Source organism: Haliaeetus leucocephalus, unplaced genomic scaffold (genome assembly GCF_000737465.1).
Source record: "Haliaeetus leucocephalus isolate CR32 unplaced genomic scaffold, Haliaeetus_leucocephalus-4.0 Scaffold450, whole genome shotgun sequence".
NCBI lineage: Eukaryota > Metazoa > Chordata > Aves > Accipitriformes > Accipitridae > Haliaeetus > Haliaeetus leucocephalus.
In genome coordinates, this window is record NW_010972886.1 from 7,212,246 (window position 1) to 7,232,369 (window position 20,124).

General features: G+C 39.9%; 1 protein-coding gene across 1 annotated transcript in view; it reads left to right on the forward strand.

Moving 5' to 3' along the window:
• PTPRK (protein tyrosine phosphatase, receptor type, K) overlaps positions 1-20,124 on the forward strand; it is a 327,584-nt gene that overhangs the window by 141,107 nt on the left and 166,353 nt on the right. Inside the window, exon 6 of the mRNA XM_010574711.1 lies at positions 13,586-13,879. Coding sequence (XP_010573013.1) covers positions 13,586-13,879 — 294 coding nt within the window. The remainder of the gene's footprint in view (positions 1-13,585; positions 13,880-20,124) is intronic.

A 20,124-nucleotide genomic window follows, 5' to 3' on the forward strand; every position in this document is an offset into this window, starting at 1 on the left:
CTTTCAGCAATGGTGCTGAGCCTGCTGGTTGTCTGATTAGGAAGGGGTAACCTTCGTTTGCCCACGGCACCATTTGGCAATGAGACTGCTTGCTTTTTTGGCATGAAGATCCCTTCCTTTCTTCTTTATTTTTGAGCCTGCCTTCTGCTTGCTTCATTTCATGACCTAAATTTGCTGTATTGGAAAAGGCAAAGATTGAATCCTAACATCTCTCAGGTGTGTGATTTTTGTAGAGCTCTCTCACATATTACCCCTAGATCAGCTCTCTTCCAACATGAAGATCCCTACCCTACTCAGCTCTATTTCTCATATCAGGGTGTTCCATGATTTCAGTCACCAATGTTGCCCTTTACTGAAACCTAGTCATAAATAGGCAGATGCCTTGAAATAAACAGGTAGGTCTGGAGGGTTGTTCAGGATGGTACTCTTCAGGTGGTGAGCACAGTACTTAACAACATTGTTGCCGCATCCTTCCACCCAGTGGGAGTGCAGACCAGATTTCAAAGCCAAGCTTCCCCAGTTGTACGCCATCATGTTGTCTGTTTGTTCTGAGGGAGCGTTTCTACAAACTCAAGTGCAAGAGCTTCTGCCTCTCAGATGAGTGCCATAGATATGGTATGCAACCCATATCTTAAGGTACGGTTAACTCTTAACTGCTAATGAGTGAACATTGAGCACTGTGCATTAGTTGTGCTGTAGATCTACAGACACTTGAGCTGGCTTTTATTGATTGTCCAGTTAGGTTACGATTGAATGGATCTATTTCTCGTGAGACCAGAAAGACAATCGGTGACTTCCTAGTCAGATTTTTCCTGGTGTAAGCGGTCACGCTAATCACATAAATATTATTACAGAAAAGCAAATGTTTGTGTCAGTAGAAGTAAGATGCAAAATTTAGACTCTCTTACTGTACTCGGGGAGTTCCTATTGTAGAATGAATGGTTGGTAGGTTTTTGTCATATTGATACTTTGAATCTTTGCTGCAACAAAACAAAGATAACAGGATATTTGTCAACTCATAAAAAGCTTCTACAAACTATTTCTCAGAACATATTTTTATAATCCAAATCATCTAATGCACATACTCATTTTTAAGCTGTCTATGCTTTTATGTCCTGTAGTGAATTTGGGATTCAGTGCACTGGGTGTCAATTTAATTACAAGGACACCCTCTTCGTAGCAACGCTATCATAGTTGACAATATACACATTTTCAAACTCTTGAACAGAACAGCACCACCTGAAAAGTAGATTATGAAAGTATCCCAATAAAACCAGTCTAAATACTTTTTAGGTCGAAAAGCTACCCTATTTTCTGTTAATCTAGTGTGCTGCTTTCTCTTTCAAAGGCAAATATTCTCATTTCCTGTTTTTGTTGCACCAGCTGAAAAAAAAAAAAAGCCCTTAAACCAACCTGGCCTCTCAGGAGTGAAGCTATTCTCATGATATAAATGAAATGGTCACCCCTCTCCATTGACTATGTAAGAATTTCATCACCAGCTTTGCTCTTCCATTTTTACTTCAACACTGCATTATCAAAAGTCTTAACAAATCATTAAATTTTGTTCATTCCTTTAAGGAAAAAACATATCATAATGTGTTTTTTATTAGCATGCAGAAGAAGTAGTGAGGATTTTTGTTCTGGCTTGTTTTTCTAGAAAGCTCTTCCAGGCTTTTCATCACAGTCAAAATCCATTTGGCAATGAGAAGGTGGGCAGCTGCTTTGTTACCTATGCCCTTGATTTCATAGGTATTTCTTACCATCTGTCTAGGTGCTGTGGCAAAGATGTTAGTTCCTTTTGTCTACCCCTGTTTCCCTGCCCCTTTCCGAAGGTGGCTTTCATGGGAAAGCTAAGCAGATGTAATGGCCAGCACCTTCTGAAAAGGCAGTCTCGCTCCTTGCCCTCCCTCTTCCTCTCTCTCAAGCACCTAGACTTGTGCTCCTGCTTCTGTGCTGAGACTGGCTCTTGTCTGAAGCCACTGGGAGCTGCTTCAGGGACCCAGAAAAGCAGGAAACCTCTGTGTACACCCCCACCAAGATCAGTTTTAAACCTAAACTGCCTTGGATGTAGAGTAGATGAGTGGTACTGCAAGCAACGCTCACGGTGGGAAGTGGAGGAGCAGGGTTGCCCTTTCAGGTAGGTGTTAGATGATGTATAATTCACATCTGTGATGTAAAACTGTGGTGTAAAAATTAACCAAGTGGGTTTCCATTTTGGTTTCTGTTGGTTCATTGCATAGATCGAGGGAAGTGTCTCAGTGCCTCCTAAAATTAGCCCCCTTCTCTGTCATTCCAGTGGGCTGCCTTCTGGCATTTTTGGCAAGAAATATTTGGGCATGCTGTAATAAGAGATGTGAAGACATTGCTGGTGGGAACATCTAAATGTGTCTTGGAAAAGGTTATGAATAGAAATAGAGGGATTTGAGCAAGGAAACAGTCCCTCAAAATAAGTTTGCTCTGAAGTGATGGATTCTGTCATTTTTCCCCATAGACTTGAATAGTCTGAGCACACACCAAATCTCTAGATAATCATTAATGTGTAACCCATATACTAAACTGTATCAATTTTTCCTTTGATGATAGTATTGAAATGCTGGCAGAAAGCTTTTAACTTCAGTGAAATGGGATACCTGAGGAAGAACTTTGGAGAAGGGAGGCATTATTTATCCTGTTATACAGGCATTGCTGGATGCCCTGCTGGTCTGAAGGGGAAGGGTTTAAGTTCATCTCTGTCTCCTATGCATTTGTAAGGGTCTTGCCTCAATAATATGGCGTGTGAGCTGCCTTCCTTCTCACACCTCCATGCATCAAGGTCTGTGATTAGGGTTAATGCTTACAGTAAATCAGCCTTTACATAGCTTCCTTCATTTGATGGATCAAATAGCCAGAAATAGAAAGACACAGAGACACAGGAGGAGGAATTGGGGCTGCCTAGATGGGCCCCAGGGTGCTGCTGGGCAGGTAAAGTTGAGGGAGAACAGTGTGAGGTGGTGAGGTAGGAGCAGCCTGAAGCAAGTGATTTGGCATGTAGCCCTGTAGGCATGCAAACAGCTTGCAGGCGCTTGGCTGTCATACTTAAAAACCTGCACAGGTACTGCATGGCAGTGAGCAGTTCTGGGAATGCTAATGGTATCTTAGGTGCCAGGTGAGCAGGTATATTACAGAGGATGGGGAGAGCTGGGAAGGTGAGATGTCCATGACTCATGTCTTACATGCTTGAAGTTTCTGTAATTACTATTAAATAAAACTGTAAATGCTTGGAAACCCAAGCCATGCCAGCTATTCCTCTCAGCTGCAGGTACTTAGTATTTCAATACCCTTCTGGTACAGCAGTATGTACAGCTCATGGCACTTAAAGAGCATGATACAGTTTTGAATTCTGCCTGGCTATGATAATGTCCCAAGAGCACATGAAACATTTTTCTATGTCATTTAAAAGGCATGCAGGAAAGCTGATGATAGAAATTTGGATTAGTGCTGGCTGGATATAATGTGACTTCAGGAGTCTTCCAGGACAGGCAAACACCCCAGCAGGAGCGTCAGTCACTACGCAGTAAAGTGAAATCTCCCAGGTGGCACAGTTGTGTCCTCAGTTGAACAAAGCTCCACCTTACCTGAGAAATACAGCTGGGCTGCCTGTAGGTAATTGCAAGCTGTTATTGGTAGCCTTATGCACGTAGGGTAGATGGCTTTCACTGAATGCCAAGAGTGCTGGTTGGGTGAGGTTTTTTAGCTTTCAAGTTTTATAACGATGTAGAGCTACTAAGGTGTAAATCTGTGATAGTTGGGGGGGGGGGGGGTGTCAGTGAATTCTACTGAAATACTCTAGTTTTGTTGCAGGGTGTTTGAAGTATTTGAGTTTGATGATAAATATGTCACTGTAATGTTTGTCCAACAGAAAGTTCTGTGCTTAGTTTGTTTAGGTAGTAAACTGAATGTGAGCATAACTATAGCATCAACAGATACAACAATGTAAAAATCTTTGCAATATCAGTTTATTGGGACAGTTCAAACTTGAAATTAAAAAAAAATAAAACAAATCCAAGTACTTGAGAAGCAGGAAGAAAAACAATATTATATTCTCATTACATAACTATGTAAAAGAAAATCCTGGAGTCCCTAAAATAGTATTTTGTCCTTCTTTAGGCACTCTTTCCCTAATCTCTAGTTTTATTCCTTCTCATCATTGACAGCATGTGGACGTGCATGCAGAGTGCAGTATTGTTAAATATCCCATTGCAAAGCCTTGTAGAGTTGAGAGTAATTCTTTCTTGGGAAGTACCAATTTTTGAAGAAGGCATTCAATTTAGTTCTTAACCTGCTGGTTCCTGACAATGAAGCAGATAAAATATTTCTTTCCAACAATAATCTCAACATTGAGATCTCAAGGGATTTATTGATACATGTAGATAATGAAGTCATTGTGATCAAGTCTCTGTCTGAGAAATTTCCATAGCTGACTCATTTATACTGAGTGATTTTTTTTTTTTTTTTTTTTTTGAGAGCGAGAGAGAGATTTGAATGTCTTCTCTTTAAGGTCCCTCTTTTTCTTACATGTATTCATTTTTCCTGTAGGAGTATACTGCCTAAATGTCTTTAACACAATGCAATCTTTTTGACAAAGTATGTCATACTCTTCTAATTGATTCCCAGAGTAGCATGGCCTGCTGTCATTCAATAAATAGGCATGTGTTCAGTTCATAAATTGTGTAGAGGCATGACATGCTCCAATTTTTAGGAAGTCTTTTTTTTTTTTCTTAACACGTAAGCTGGACATGAGCTTAACCTTGTTTGCAGTTTCTGCTGACAATGCTAAAGCTGCACACTGTTCCTTTTATTTAAAGGAAGATAATAAAATGAATGCAGTGGTGTTTCAAATCAAGGTGAATAAAATGCCATAGTGATGCATAGGATATAAAATCACTATACAGAAGTTAGCAGTTTTCACTGTTGAAATAATTCTTATTTCAGCACTTCAGGTGGTCAGTAACTGCCATGTTACTTAAATTAAATACAATTTAGCTGCATAAGCTAGCAGACTTTGCTGTACTTACCACACAAACTTGATATATTAGGCAGGTGCTCAAAGATAAATCAGTAGTTTTGAGGTGAGCTCGTGACATAGTATCCCCATTTGCAGACCCAAAATTAAAGGTGATACTATGGTGAAATATGTCAGTGTCCTAACTAAGCCAGCATCGTGAGCTCGCTGTTCAATTTGCCATTTTTGCTTGTTGCTGGTTTTTCTCCAGTAACTGATTCCCTAGGTAATGACCTGAATCTGTGTTATAGATATTTATTTTGAATGTTTGTTTAAAATAGATTCTCTCAGTTTTTTCATTCCAAGTAATACAAGACAATGAAAATGGTCTTGCAGACTCTCTGCAGTGGGTTGGATAAATCACTTGATATGACCTGGTCACTAAGCTATTGCTTAGGACTTCTTCAGTTCCAGACAACTAACTCTTAATTAAAATGTAACATTTTGTAGGTAATGTGTCTCAACCTCAGGACTAGCAACTAGTGCAAGATACTGAACAGTTGCGATAAATCGTATTTTAAAGTCACAGAGAGAATGTTTCTGGAGTCACGGGAATTAAGTCTGTATAAGCATCATTAAAAAGAAAAAAAAAGAGCTGGAGAAAAAGCTTTGTGGCAGAGTACTAGATCACAAGCTGTTCAAGTTTCTCCATGCAGCCACCATCACTTATGGTCACAGGACAGCAGCTAAGTCTGAATGAGCTTTTGATTTGTTTTTTGAAAAAATATAAAGGGAGGCTTGTGGCCATTTGGGACACTTAACTGTAAAAATCTACCGATTTCTACACAATTTTCTACATGAAATCATTACATGGTCTAATAAGTTAAAGTCAGTTATTTACTAACAAGGTTTTTGGTGTCTTCTCTTTCAGTATATTTTTGGGGGGAGATGTTAACTTGCATGAGCAGCAGAAACCCAGAATAAATGCTTCCTTCAAGTTGTCTGCAGAAGACAAGGGTGGGAGCAATAGAAACTTTTCTAGCAGAAAAAAATAACAATGTGGAATAATAAAGCCACTGTTAAAATGAGTTAAACTTGTTGAGCAGAGAGAAGGTTTTGACCATTGGGGAAAACAAACAAACAAAAAAATTTCTTGCAAAAACAGTAAATGATTTTATGAACAAAAAGAGAAGCCAAACAATGGCTTAGGGAAATATTAATTAAACCTGAAGAATGTCCAAGGCTTGTGAGAACTCCAAAGTGCTTGCAGCTGGTGGGTTTTTTATTGTATGAATCTATAACCAGCGTTTGGTCTTGGAGTAGAGGAGGTGATTCTAAAACTCCTCTGAGGTCTCTGTGTGTTATTTTGAGTGTTACAGCTGGTTTAAGCAAGTGTGCTCTCCTGCAGCCTGTGCAACATGCACTGCCTGCAGTTGAGTTCATCGTGCTGAAGCCTGTTTTTGACTGCCACCATGCCTGGGTATCTTTCGAGGTGAGACACAGGACCAAGCATGGGTTGGGCGGTGGCGGCTCATGCCCAGGTGGTGGTGTGTAATGGGTACCAGCTACCCAACTAATGGGGTGGGAAGGTGGTAGACAAAAGTGTAACCTTTGGGGAAAAAAGAGGTTGGGAGCCAGCTGGGAACAGAAAAGGCTGCTGTGGTAGCTGCCTCTCACTCCAACCCCTCCTTTTTCCATGGACACCCCTACAGCAATTGAAGACTTGCTTGTGCACCTGCTTCTTTATTCTGATGTTTTCCAGATGCACCGTGTCTTTTGGGCAGGATATCTAGCTGATGCATAGTATGTCTGGCCGAGAATAAGCTTACACTTACTCTTTTCCTTTGCCACAAGAATAAGGTGGGCTGCCCAGGTGAGAAAATCAAGTACCACCATATGGTGTGCAAGCAAGAATCCTGTAAGCTAAACCCATAACAACAGCATTTCTCTACTTAAGGATGCACGTGTGTCTGCATCTTTGAATTGGTTAATTAAGATTGTCCTTTTTTTTAGTGGACTTCCCACGTGAAGTCTTGGCTAGTGACTAGAAGGTTTCAGAGCAATGTACATCTAGAGGTGTGTTCTTAATAATACAGAAAAATAAAATATAAGTTAGAAGAGTGACAGCTTTTTTTTTTTTCTCTCTCTCTTCTTTCTTTTCAGAAGCCCAGTAGAGTACTCAACTCTCATTAATGAACTGTCCTCAGTGTGTTGGGCAATCTCTTTGATGTATAGGCTGTTGGGTTTTTTGTCTTCCATGTGTTATACAACAAAGCCATTAAGGACCTAACTACTCACTAGAGATGGCATGTATAGGATGGCAGACTGAGCTATAAGCGTAGTCTGTCATGCACAGAAAGTGAAAACTTGAGATCTTGTTGGAAATGTAAAAATAAACTGTAGAGGCTTTCTGTGACTCTAAGGTTCATGATACCTCTGCTGTTAGTCAGATCTGTGCTTTCGGTTTGGGATCCCTCAATCCCCTGCATTAACCTGCTTTTTTAACTGAGTAGAAGAATTTCTCATCAGGCACGTACTGCTTTCTGTAATGCTTCTCCCCTTACTTGGCAAAGCCCCCTGTTTGTGTCAATACAGCTTTTGTTGGCGCTGAAGGTGACAGGTCTTGTCAGGCTGCTGTCAGCGTAGAAGACAGCCAGGTGTCCTTTCAGGCAGACACAAGTCCAAAATAAACTTTTTTGTCTTAAATTCTGAATTTTTTTTTCCTAGCAGAGCAGTACTTCCTATCCATTTTGGAGAGTTGAGTGAAAATATTTCCAGTTCATATTAAAGATATGCCACATGTGGAATGATTTTTCTAAAAATAAAAGGAACCCAGTATTTGTGCTGAAAGTCTCTATGCTTTTTTTTTTTATTCTCAACCTTTTTATAGCTCAATTTGTGACCACCTTCACGACCACATAATTTCTTTCAGTTGTACTTCTTCAGAGCCTTACATATTGTTATCATCTTCTATTTTTTTACCCTAACATATAATTTATAAGAAGACATCCAGCCTTGACTGAAAACACTCAGAGAATGCAGACATTTCCTACAGTATTACCAGTTATTGTTCTTCAGTTACTATTCTCATTGTTAAATTTGTGGCTTAATACCGTATCTGAGTTTAAGCTTTCAGTAGCTGCTTCTTGTTAATTCTCTTTTTTTTCCATTGGATTAACAGCTTTTAAGACCAAGAATTTTGTCTCCCTGCTAGTACTTGACTACCATAATTCTTTCTGCTAAATCTCATACATTTTCTCCAACTTTTGAACAAACGTTCCTGGTTCTTCAGTTTTTCAATATTTTTTAACATGTGTGAATCCCAAAGCCATATGTAATCTTCCAGTACAGGAAGAGTGCTGAAGCAGTATAGCTGTTGCATGGGATCGGCAGCTTGCTTCCCCACGCTCTTCTGGCTCCACGCCGTGGGTCTTCTGATGCAGCTTTGCCACGACGTCTCTGTGTGCAATCTGGAGCCCTGCGCAGAGGCACCAGCATGCTTCTGCATGGGTCCAGCTCCTGGCAAGCAGGGATTTTCCACTTGGCCTATATGCCTTGGGTGTCTCAAACTGCACTCCCTAGGGCCCCGGGTCCCAGGGGCTTCATATGGCAAAGATCATGCTCTAACTATACATAGCCAGTGTGGGTCAGGCACTGAACCTCAACTAGAAACCCAGAGTACTTGCAAGAAATGTGCAGACATACTTAAACAGCTTTGCAAGAAATTTCCCTAGAAGAGGAAATGAGCTTGATCTAGGTGGGAGCTGAGTCACTCTTGAGTCATTTGTGGAGGCATCTCTGCTGTGCTCCCTGGAACATCCAGTATTAGCTGTATTTATGTGGATTTATTTGTTTGTTTCTCTGAATTAAGAAAAATTTTAAAGGAAATCTGTATTCTTTTGATTTACCTGCTTTCTTGACAGTTCATGGCATAGTTAAGACATACCAATTTTTGACTTCTGGAGGGGTGAGGCTGATGTTAGGATTCTCTTAATAAATGAATGCTTTGTTATACTTTTTATGATTACCCCTGTTGTATATATTGAGTTAAACTGTTGATAACCATCAGCATACTAACTGTATAGCCTCATGTGAGGTATTTGACCGAGAAGGCTGAACATGCCATCAGCAGAGTGAAGGCGTGAAGGCACACTGAGCACATGAGCAGGGGGAGCTTGCAGGCTATTAATGTGTGGAGGCTCCGTACGAGGCAGGGGTGGGACGGAGAGTGGCAAAAATGAAGGTACTCCCCTATCTTCCACGTTCGGGCTGTGTGGTAACCAGCCCTCTCCTCCCCACCTCCCCAAACTCTTCTGCTGTGAGCAAGGCAACAGTCTGCTGTGACTGGTACACGTTATGCTGAGCAAATTGTGACTTCATGTAAATAAATAAGATTTCATCAAACATGCATCCAGTATAAGCTTTTCTTCCAAAGTGGAACAACTTGTAGGATTCTGGTTTGGTTTGACTTTTATTTTTTTTGTTCTGCTTTGAACTGATCACTAACAGTATATGATTACCACTAAGATACTAATGAAACTCCCTTCCTTTATTTTAAATTTAGGAGGTGTTTAGTCTTGGAGGGCAACGTAGCAGGGCTATTGTCACCCAGGCTGGGTAAATAACATTAAGCAATATATTACGCATATGTTGCTTGGGAATATAGGAAGTTTTATGCATACTAGTTACTGTACTAATAATACTAGTGACCTTTTCTGGTTTGGGGTTTTTTTTCTGTCTATGAATATGTAATTATTTGCACACAATTTTAATATTAAGAATATGACACAACTGCTTAACTGTAGGAAGACTTGTAGCTGGGATTGATGTGCATGCTTATTCTAGTCATTGGTGCCTAAATATCACAGTACATTTAATATATAATGTCATATACATACTGATGTGAGCATAATGTACTGCTAGTAGCTCAGCAGAATGGGAACTTTGTACTGATGAAATGTCAGTCTTAATTTTTGATTAACTTAGCTGTGGGCATTTTATGTCAAAACCAGAACTGACCAAATACTGCAAACTGCTGTGCATGAAAATACTTTCATTTCTTTAATGTCTTGCAGATGTACAAGTGGTCTTTTTATATAGTCTTTCAGAGATATTAGTGGCCATGCACACTGGAAGGGATTTCATCAGATTTAGCAGCTTTAAGCAGTGGCTGAAAAATATAGTCAGAAAATGAGTCAGTAATTAAACTAGTTACACTGTAAAAGGAATTCTAAATTTTATGCTTAGCAAAGGAAGAAATGAAACTCACCATACAGGGTCTTTGTTCAAACTGTTTAGTGCGAGTGTCCTAAATACCTATTGATTGTGATTCTACTGAGGAGTTAATAAACCATCGATGGGTTGAAATATTTTTTCATAAAATGTTGTTTAGAACCTTCATGGCTATTCACAGAGGGTTCGTGGCTCAGAAAAGGGGAACTGTGCGCCATGAAAATTGCTTGCTAGGAATACTGTGTGCCTTAACCACATCTGCTCGTAATAATTGAGGGGGGTGGATTGGTTTTTAGCAGAAATAAAGGGTACCGTTCCCAAGTTTGGTTGCAGTGACCAGGGCAACGGGGAGATGGAGGGAGGTCACCGTGCTGCCTGACCTGGCTGTGGGTGTGGGTGACTGAAAGCCACCAAATGCGTTTGAGCAGTGGCCATCTGCAGGCAGAGTGCCTCAGCCAGGCCAGGCAGGAGGGAGGCTGTTGCCGTGATGGGTAACTGGTGAGCCTCAGCTTCCTGCAACGCTACCTCTGATCCAGGCTCTGAACTCCAAAGCTGTCGCATGGCTTGACTGAAGCTGAGTTTTTATATTGTTTATAAACCGGACCAAACTTCTGAGAGAGCGATCTTCTTTGGGGTTCCCTTTCACGCATCTCCTTTTTTTTTTTTCCATACCTCATATAAGAGGTTTTTCGGTTTTGGCAGACTGTCTTCTCGGGACACTGTGAAACTGTGACATTTAGTACTATGTGGACTCAGATTGCTAGAGTGAGAAGCCAGCAACATCACTTCATCGAAGGATGTAAATTGCATTAGAAAACCCACTGAAAGTGGAGTATTGTTGATACGTGTGACATTTGCTGTGGGAACGGTAACCAAAACATTAATAATGGCATTGTTCTGTCTTTTAGTTATCAATGGCAACTTTTAAATCATAAAAGTTTCAGGTTGCTGTATATATAAAAGGAGATTATGTGATTTCAAATTATAATTGGGGAATATTTGATGGATCTGGTTATAGAATGACGAATGAGAATAATTAATAGAAAGTTAATTGGGTAACATCAGAAAAGTTTATCCTGGTACATTGGGATTGCATGCTTCAGTTGATACTTAGTGTACTTTTGGGATTTCTGGTTGCACCTCACCTCTGGTTCTGATAGTATATTGTATTATGAAGAATATTAATAATGCTGCAGAACAATTACTTGTTCATTTGCTAACTGATTAAAATTCATGCATAATTTATTGGAACTGGGAGAGACTTTATAAATAAGTCTCCTTGTCCTCAAGAGCTTAAAACCAAAATGCATATGCTAATATAAGAATACGCTTTACCTCTTAACATAAAAATTTAATATGCAATGGTATATTAGTCTCATTAATGTGAGGTTTTATTTGTGATAATCGTGCTCTTAATCAAAGTGTATACTTCTAAACATAGCCTTACGTTTTAGAGGTTTGTAACTCGGAGTTGGTAGTGCATCATGCTCATCAACGTTTATGTTTTCTGCTATAATATACACTGACCTTAGAATTCATTACTTCGACATTTAATGTGTTAGTTCCACAGCAAATAAACTGCCCTCATTAAGCCCTGCGGCATTGCTGATCTTTGATGCAGGTAGGGATCTAAAGTAGTTCATATGCACATTTCTTGCCAAAACAGGGTAAAACATGTTAATAATTAATTGAGATACTTTCTAGAATTTTGTATATCCCGAAGCAGAAATGGGAACACCTTAGAGCGTTCACCTTTTCACTCCTGGAGGAGAAAATCAGCTCCACTTGCAGCCACTATGGCACATTCACAGATTCCCTGGTCTCCAAACTGAGTGGCTTGAGATGCAGCTAATTTAGAAAAAAGTCTGTAAGAAATTGTGTTGTGCCAAAATGTGGGAAGCTTGGTTGCTTACAGAGCTGGTAAATACAGTGTTGGGAGCCAGCTCTGGTATCTAGAGGGCAAACTTCATTGCTGGATGTAGAGAAGCAGGGAGTCGTTAGCCAAACTTCACCATGCAGGGAGTTTGGGATGTCAAAGGAGGGCTGGAGGCCCTCTGCAAGCCCCTCCATCACCACTCCCCCTTCCACAGGCTCTGTCAGTGACACTGGTGGGGTCATTCCAAGGAGGCAGAACGTGTGCAATGCTTCTGCATCTTAACTTCTCTTGTGCGGGGGGTTGGGGGGAGTGGTGATGAGAAGGGCCCCCCTCTAGGGAAATCTTATGTTCTGGGGTTAAATGTTATTTTTAATGTACTGGCCATGAGATCCCCTCTACCTGCTCAGAGTTGCCGCGTTGTTAGTTCTGCATTGCTGCTGTGCGAAACCCCTGTGTGCATTGAATTTAGCATTGTTGCCTAATTAACTGAAACAAATTAGTTGAAATATGAGCCATCTGGAATGAAAATGAACCTTCTGTATTTATCAGTAGATTCATTTTATTAGAAAAGTACATGTTGCTTGTGATTTGTTTCTTAAAATAAATCGTGCTGAGGCAGTGGGTTGCTTCTCTACATAAACATGTCTCAGGGTAAAGGGGACCTCACCTCCCTGTTTGGTTGGCCATTACCTTTTCACTTTGCAGCTGTGTTGAAATATTTAGGCAAGCAGGAGCTGATGAGAACAGAGGAAGACAAAAGGCAAGATACATCCTATAGTTTGAGTTTCTAAATCACTAGTAAGTTACTCAAGAATAACATATTATATGTCATTGCTATACATCTTTATTTTGTCATTCTCCTGGCAGTTTTGCTCAGTTCTGAGTATTCTGAATGCCTGTAATAGGCATCTGTATCTTTTTACCCTAACTGCATCTGGTGGGTTTCAAATGAACTGCTGTGATACTCATTTTTAAGAATATTCCGTGCAAGGCTAGTGTATCAACTGTTGCAACTGTTTCTTTAAGGAAAGTACCTATGTGGCTTCTGTCAATAAAAACAAAAATCAGTTATCTTTCTGAAAATCTCAAGTAATTGCCATATTAAATTATATAGATGAGCATGAACCCAGTTTTTGGGGCGTTTGGTTTTTTGGTTTTTGGGCTTGTGTGGGTTTGGTTTTTGGTTTTGGTTTTTTTTTTCAGAAAAATGTTAAGTAGCAGCAATATATAAATCAGATAGGATTTTGTGGTCCCTAGCTGAGATTTTTAAATGGAAAAAATAGCATTGGGCAGATGCCACTGGTGCACCACTCGCTTCCATCAGCTGAAATTCTCCTCAGCTCTTCTTCATTGATGTCAGTTTGATTTTGCTTTCGAGTTTTGAAATCTTTGCTGACCAAAAACTGACCACTTTCTGTGGAAAAAGCCCTCTTCTTAATGGGTTTTCCAGCTTTTGTTTTATCGCTGGCTTTTGGTTTTTTGTGTCTCCCCTACAGAGCCACCTCGGCCAATAGCACCCCCGCAGCTGCTGGGCGTTGGGCCCACATACTTGCTCATTCAGCTGAATGCCAACTCAATCATTGGGGACGGACCCATTATCCTGAAAGAGGTGGAGTACCGAATGACATCTGGGACCTGGACCGAAACACATGCTGTCAATGCACCGACTTACAAGCTCTGGCACTTGGACCCCGACACCGAATATGAGATTCGGGTCCTTCTCACTAGACCAGGTGAAGGTGGGACTGGACAGCCAGGACCACCGCTCATCACCAGGACCAAATGTGCCGGTGAGTGCCGCTTTGGAAAAATGAACAAATGAAACTATTTATTTAATGATTTAATTGGTTGGCAGGCTTGTTGGCTCTAATTAACTTGTAGCGGAACTTAAGGGTTCCCTTGGCACCCATAGGATCCCCAAGTTTCTGGGCCAATGAGGATTTGCTGTGTCTCCTGCTTTGCATGGTCACTGTCTAGGCTGCTGTTCACTAACCCCGGAAGAGTAGGTTAGGAGGTGGGATGTTAGAAAGCTAAGAAAATATTTTACTTCTCGTGCAAGGAAGGAGACCTCATCGTTTCTGGAAAGGACAAACCACCTGTTTTTTCACCTTCATATTTTCACTTACATTTTAAGGAAACTAGCACATAAAGGAACTTGCCTGGGGGGAAAAGAAAAAAACTGTTGAAGAAATAGAATTTTACAAAAAATGTAGATATTCATGGCCTACCAGAATCTCCAGGAACTTAAATGCAACAACTAAAATCTATAGTTCCTAAAACACAATTGCAAATATTAGTAGAGTGCTTTCTCCATTTTTGACTGCCACCACCAAAATCATGTGCTGCTGAATCCTGGAGTCTGCTGCTGGCTTTTTAGAGTGCCCCTGCAGGGCCAGCACCAAGAAGATTAAGCACTGCCAACTTGTGTTATATGCTGTTCCTTCTAAAGCTACTTAAAGTTATTTTAATCTCACCTTTCATAAGAAGAAAGATAATACTTACATCTCATAGTTGCAGAGGAAAAAACCTAAGAGATTTAAACATCAGACTGGGAGGCAAATAAGCGGAAATTAAATTAAATTATGGGGTTTTTTTCCCTAATCTTAAGACTTTTAGGGCCTGACAGTATTTTAAAGTTTGCACTATATTAGATTTGGCAAAGAGTGCTGATAGCCATCTATTCAAAACTGCATTAAAAGCTGCAGTTGCAGATTTCCATGTGTGCATATATAAAACAGAAATATAAATGAAATTTTTTTCACGAGTTGGTGACAGACCTCAGTGGGACAGCTATTGGAGTTCTCATCTAAGCATGGATGACTGCTCATTTTGTTTACTGAAGGAAGAGGGTCAGGGTCTGGATCAGAAGCCAGAACTTCAAGTGGACTAGGTCAATAGGTATGAATCCCAGAAAACTAGACAGTCTTTTTTGAAATTGTGCATAGCACTGTCGGAAGCTGAGGCACACAGCGGGAGTAAGACTAAACTGAAGGCGTTTTTTGGAATTTGTGACCTTATTTATAATTCAGTCTGTCTTTCCTGTGCAGTAAAAAGATCTGCGTGTCCATCTCAGGTAAGATGACAGTCGTTGAGATCTACGCAAGATTAAAGCATTGATTTATTGTACTGAATTGGTTTAGGCATAGTTTTGAAAAATCAGGAATTTGAAAACAGCTTCTGTTTTAAAGAGGGTAAGCTCAGACTAATAAATCCCAAATGTTCAGGTTCTTTTTCCCAGCACTTGAAAAAATATGATTTCATTTACCCAGGTTGTGACGGACTAAAGCTTTTTAATGGGAAAGGAAAAGAAAGGAAGTCATGATTTACGTGACTTATTTTTAGAAGGCAGTTAGGGGAAACAGTGTCATTGTGGGTGTGATTTTATTTTTAATTTGTTTTTAACTTAATACTCACATATAAGGCACCAAAATGTAGTCTGGCTTGAGACAAATTTTCAACTCAATCCACTATGAAAAGAACCAGATCAAAAAAATACTTGAAAAGAAAAATCTGAGCTTCCATGGCAATATTATTTTAATACAATAAAATTTCGAGCTCTTTACCTTGCAGTAAGACTGGTTTTTCTTATTCGATGAAAGCGAAGGTGAATAAATGTTACTATTAACCAGTTTCAGTTAGAAAAAGGTGAGTCAGCCAGGGTTTGTGGAGAGTGAAGTATTGTGCCCAGCATCAGGGATGAGTCAGGGACGGCACTGCGTTGAGCAGCAGGTTGCCCTGCTGCCTCCTCACCTGTCTGGAAAATGAAGACAGACCTTCTTTTTCCGCAGTGCTCTCCCAAGGCTTCTGTAAGATAACTGCAAGCCCAAGTCAATATGAATATTTTTTAAAAAAATATTTAACTCATAAAAGGCAAACTATAAACATAAAAATTAGTCTCTTCCAAAGAGATTTATAAGAAAAGGTAAAGCTAATAATGGAATAGCTCACCCTGCAGTGCCTGCTGGTGCTGGTATTGTATGAGTGACTGGCAGGTGATTTACTGTGCTATATTAGATGACATGTCTGCAGCAATATCTTCTTTCTGGAGATTCTTCAATTATTCCTAATTCTTGTTTCTGACAAGATCACTTATTTTCCAGACAGATACTATCTTTTCTGTCGATGTTCTTTGTCAATTTTGTCTTTCCATAAGTTTTGTACATAGTAGTTCAAATTCTGAAACAAGTTATAATTGATTATCTGCTCAGCGTCAAATGGAGTGGCGGGAAGTAAATGAATTTTCAGCATCAAGTTTGACTGCTCTCTATACGGATTAAAAAGCACACATTAGTGAATGTTGATCTGATGAGGTTTTAATGTTTACATTCCAAGTAGCAGCAATAGCAAACTCACGGACACATCAGTAAGAATAGGTTAGTATTCTGCTTTCTGTTTATTTAATATCTAAGCAAATATTAGCATTGTTTTCAAATGAAGTTTGAAAATTATTTTTTCCATAATTCATAAGTATTTGTAATTTCATGACATTTCTTAACATATTATTGATCAGTTGTCCTGTGCTTTGCTGGAGATGTATCCTACTTCTGAATGATTTGAGCTATGATTGTACTTATCTTGGTATCAGACATGTACTTTTATTATTAGGTATTTAGATCATTTTCCGTCTTCCTCAAAGCAAAAGCAGTGTCTGGTGACTCATTTAGTAAATGTTTCCGCTAATGCTAAACAAAATTGTTTTCTAATGAAGAGATAATTCTTCCACTAGTTAAAAGTCCTTCGACAGCCTGTTTGTCTACCCAGCATTTCCCAGGTAATCTGTCCTGTGCTGAAGCCGAGTGATGGCATTTTGCTAGAAAACTTGCATGTTGTTTTATCAGTCTGCAATTAAAGATAGTGCTGAGCAGTCAAATATGTGAAACCACTGAGTTTTTTTAAACAGCTGAGGTAAAACTAAAACATGTGAAGCAAAACATTATGTTCTGACATTATCTTCCTTAATAGCCAGGTGTATGCTTTGTATTTCCATTTCTAAGCACAGCTGAAGTCAGTGCTGAGCATGGCATTGTCTTCCTGGTTGCATGTGGTTAGACACAAATAATTTCAAGCTGCTAATACTGAAGGCTCCTTCCTCCCCATCAATCCTCACGGGGCACCTGGGCTTTATTTCAGTACCACTAGACCTCTTGCCTGGTGTCATTGCTCAAATTATTCACTTCTGAAGCATTTTAAAAACAAAACAAAAGGCAGAGGGTAGCATGTTAATCAGAAGTAATCCTTAAAGCTGTTTTCTGTGGCTTTGGGGTGTGTTGTCCTTCTGAGCATATCCTCTGAGTTGTGATTGCCTTTCGTTTGGGGAGGTGTAGAAAATATGTGATAATCTAAAATTGTCCCCTTAGCCTGCTTTATCAACTGTAAGTTAGAAGTTATTCTCGTACATTGGCTGTTGCTTCTGAGTTACAGCTCAGTTTTATGATTAACTGATATTTTAGTGGCAAAGGAGGTCAACAGTTCAGCCTGTCCAGAGCTTAATGTATGTACACAGTAGAACTGCTCGCTCCTACTTTACTGAAGTTCAGTGCAAGGGTGTGATTTTCAGTAAAACATGAAGAATTGTTGAGCACTTGGAGAAAGAGTCCTGTGTGGTTTCAGCTTTTTTCCAAATGACTTGATTTTAGTAAACTGTTGCCTGTATTATTTAGTTTTGATAATAAAATGAGTAAGGGGGAGGGGAAGCTTTATAGCTTTATCAGAGCTGAGAAGGGAACATTGTTGTTGTTGTTGTTATTAATTTACTTATTTACTTATTGCATTGTTCAAAATCATTATCCATCACAGAGACCTAGCTATTGGTAACAGTCAGCCTCAAGGCACAATAACAGAGATGCTGGTTCAGCGGTGCAGTGCTGGCGTATCATCACCTGCAGTTGAAGGCTTGGGAACTGGGCTGCTTTCTGCCTGCTTTTTTCAAGCGTAGAATGTTTGTTTATAATTTGCAGTTATTAATTTTGAAAACAATATACACAGAATACAGGATACTGCTGAATTCACCTCTAGAAAAAAAACAAACCCAAAATGAAATGTGGGGAAACATTGAAAAACAAAAGCAAGCTTAAGGTTTTTGTTCACTTTTGGGGGATTTTTTAACAGAGGGACCCCAGTGATGTTGCCATTGAGAAAGTGACCTTGCATGGCCATCTGGAGAACTAAAATGTTGTTCTGGTTACAGGAAAATTGTAACTGATTTTTAAAATGACTAGAGTGAAAGGGACAGTGCAGTATAGAATCTGCTTGTGCCAATGTGGGATGCATACAGTGCTACTTCAGTCAGCGTTGTTTGCCTTTTATGCTTGCAGAGTGGAGGTGGAGGGTTCAAGCTGGGGACCTGGATTTACAGGCTTTGCTATGTGCAAATTGGGTACAGTCAACATCACAGGAAGGTTCTGGAAACTATGGCACTGAACAGATAAGCTGTGGTCTTTATTTTGGTCTATTTGTGGTCTCTTGCAGTAGTGCATCTTAAATTATTATTTAAATCTTTGAAAGCTAATAAAAGTACAGATAAATAGGTAATTTTCAACCATTTAATTTTTTTTAAAGTGCACAGAGAGAAAATACAGCAAAGTGGTTATCTTAATGTTTCAAACAGAATCTTTACCTTTTTTCTTTCAAAGTAGATATCATTAGAGACTTGCGAGAGGAGCTTAAATACCTCTTGAGCGCTTAAACTATGTGTTTTTATTACTCATGTTTTTGTTGTTTACAAGTTGAACACTTTTTTAGAATAAACTGAAGATGAACAACTTGAAACTAAATGAATGTGATACTTTAAAAAATTATTTTACATTTGTCATTGCAGAAAAGCCCACATTACACCAATATTTATAAGTTGGTGTTGTTTTTACAAATGTGTTTGGCACTTGTGACTGTTTCTGGGCTTTTGGCCAGGTAGTAATTGGAAGCATTTAAGATCTCGCTATCAGATACCAAATGCACCAGTCTCTTGTTCCATATAGATTTACCAGTTGCTGGGGGGGGGGGGGGGGGGCTATTTAAACAATGGAGAAAGTCTGGACTAAGGAACTTCATCATATTCCCTTTAGGATTGAATACCAGAATTGCTATTGAGAGAGCATCCTGTAGAAGAGCTATCTGATTTGGACCATTGGCTGTCACATGTGACCATACTCTGCTTATTGTGCCGGTTGCCACTGTTCAGATACTCATACCACATATAGAATCCTAATGATGCTTATATCCATAAGAAAGGACCGTAGCGCAGCTGAGTTACCTAGCAGGAGACCAGGCAGACTGCCTAGCCAAGTCCTTGTCACATTGTGTAAATTAAGCATGGTATCTTCTTTTTCAAAGGAGCGCAATGCTGATGACTCAGTTGAATTGGCAGTAAACTGCAAGTTCAGACACTGACCTCCCCTTAATTAGTTTTCAACTTTTTTTGTTCACTATATTCAGCCTTGCTTAGTATCCTTTTTTTGGTATTTGCAGCTGCAAGCTCCCTGTGCACTAACTGGAAGCTTTCCTCCTGCGACATTTTGAGTGCCATGTTATAAAATGAGACATGGGTTTTCTGAATTCTCTCATGCTTCGTTTTGGGGATAAGCTTTTTCATGGCTAGTTCTTTATTGTGTAGTGTCATATCCAGAAATCACACTGGTGCTTTTCACTTAGGGTTAGGGTAGCAGACCTAGGTAGGTGAGTTCCTCTAGCATGGCCACCCACTTTTCAAAGCCTCTGTTGTGTGCAGCGACCTCTCCTTTGCCTTCTTTCTGAAGTCTCTACCAGTGGGCAGGGTCGGAAAAGTTACCTATGGCAAGATGTGGTTATGGTCATTGGCACCTAACATGCTGGCCAGTCAGGACTTTGGTGCAAAGTCCACCAAGTTGAGGGAGGTCCTTCAGTTGAAGTTAGTGGCTCTCCTTCTGGCAAAGGACACTAGGTCAGGATACCACTTCAGGTGTGTGATGGAGGCTGGGGGAGGAAAAGGAGCAGCTGCCAACCCCACCCAGAGCTTCCCTGTCTTGCAAGCCAGTCCTCTCTGTCTTCTGTCTCACCTCGG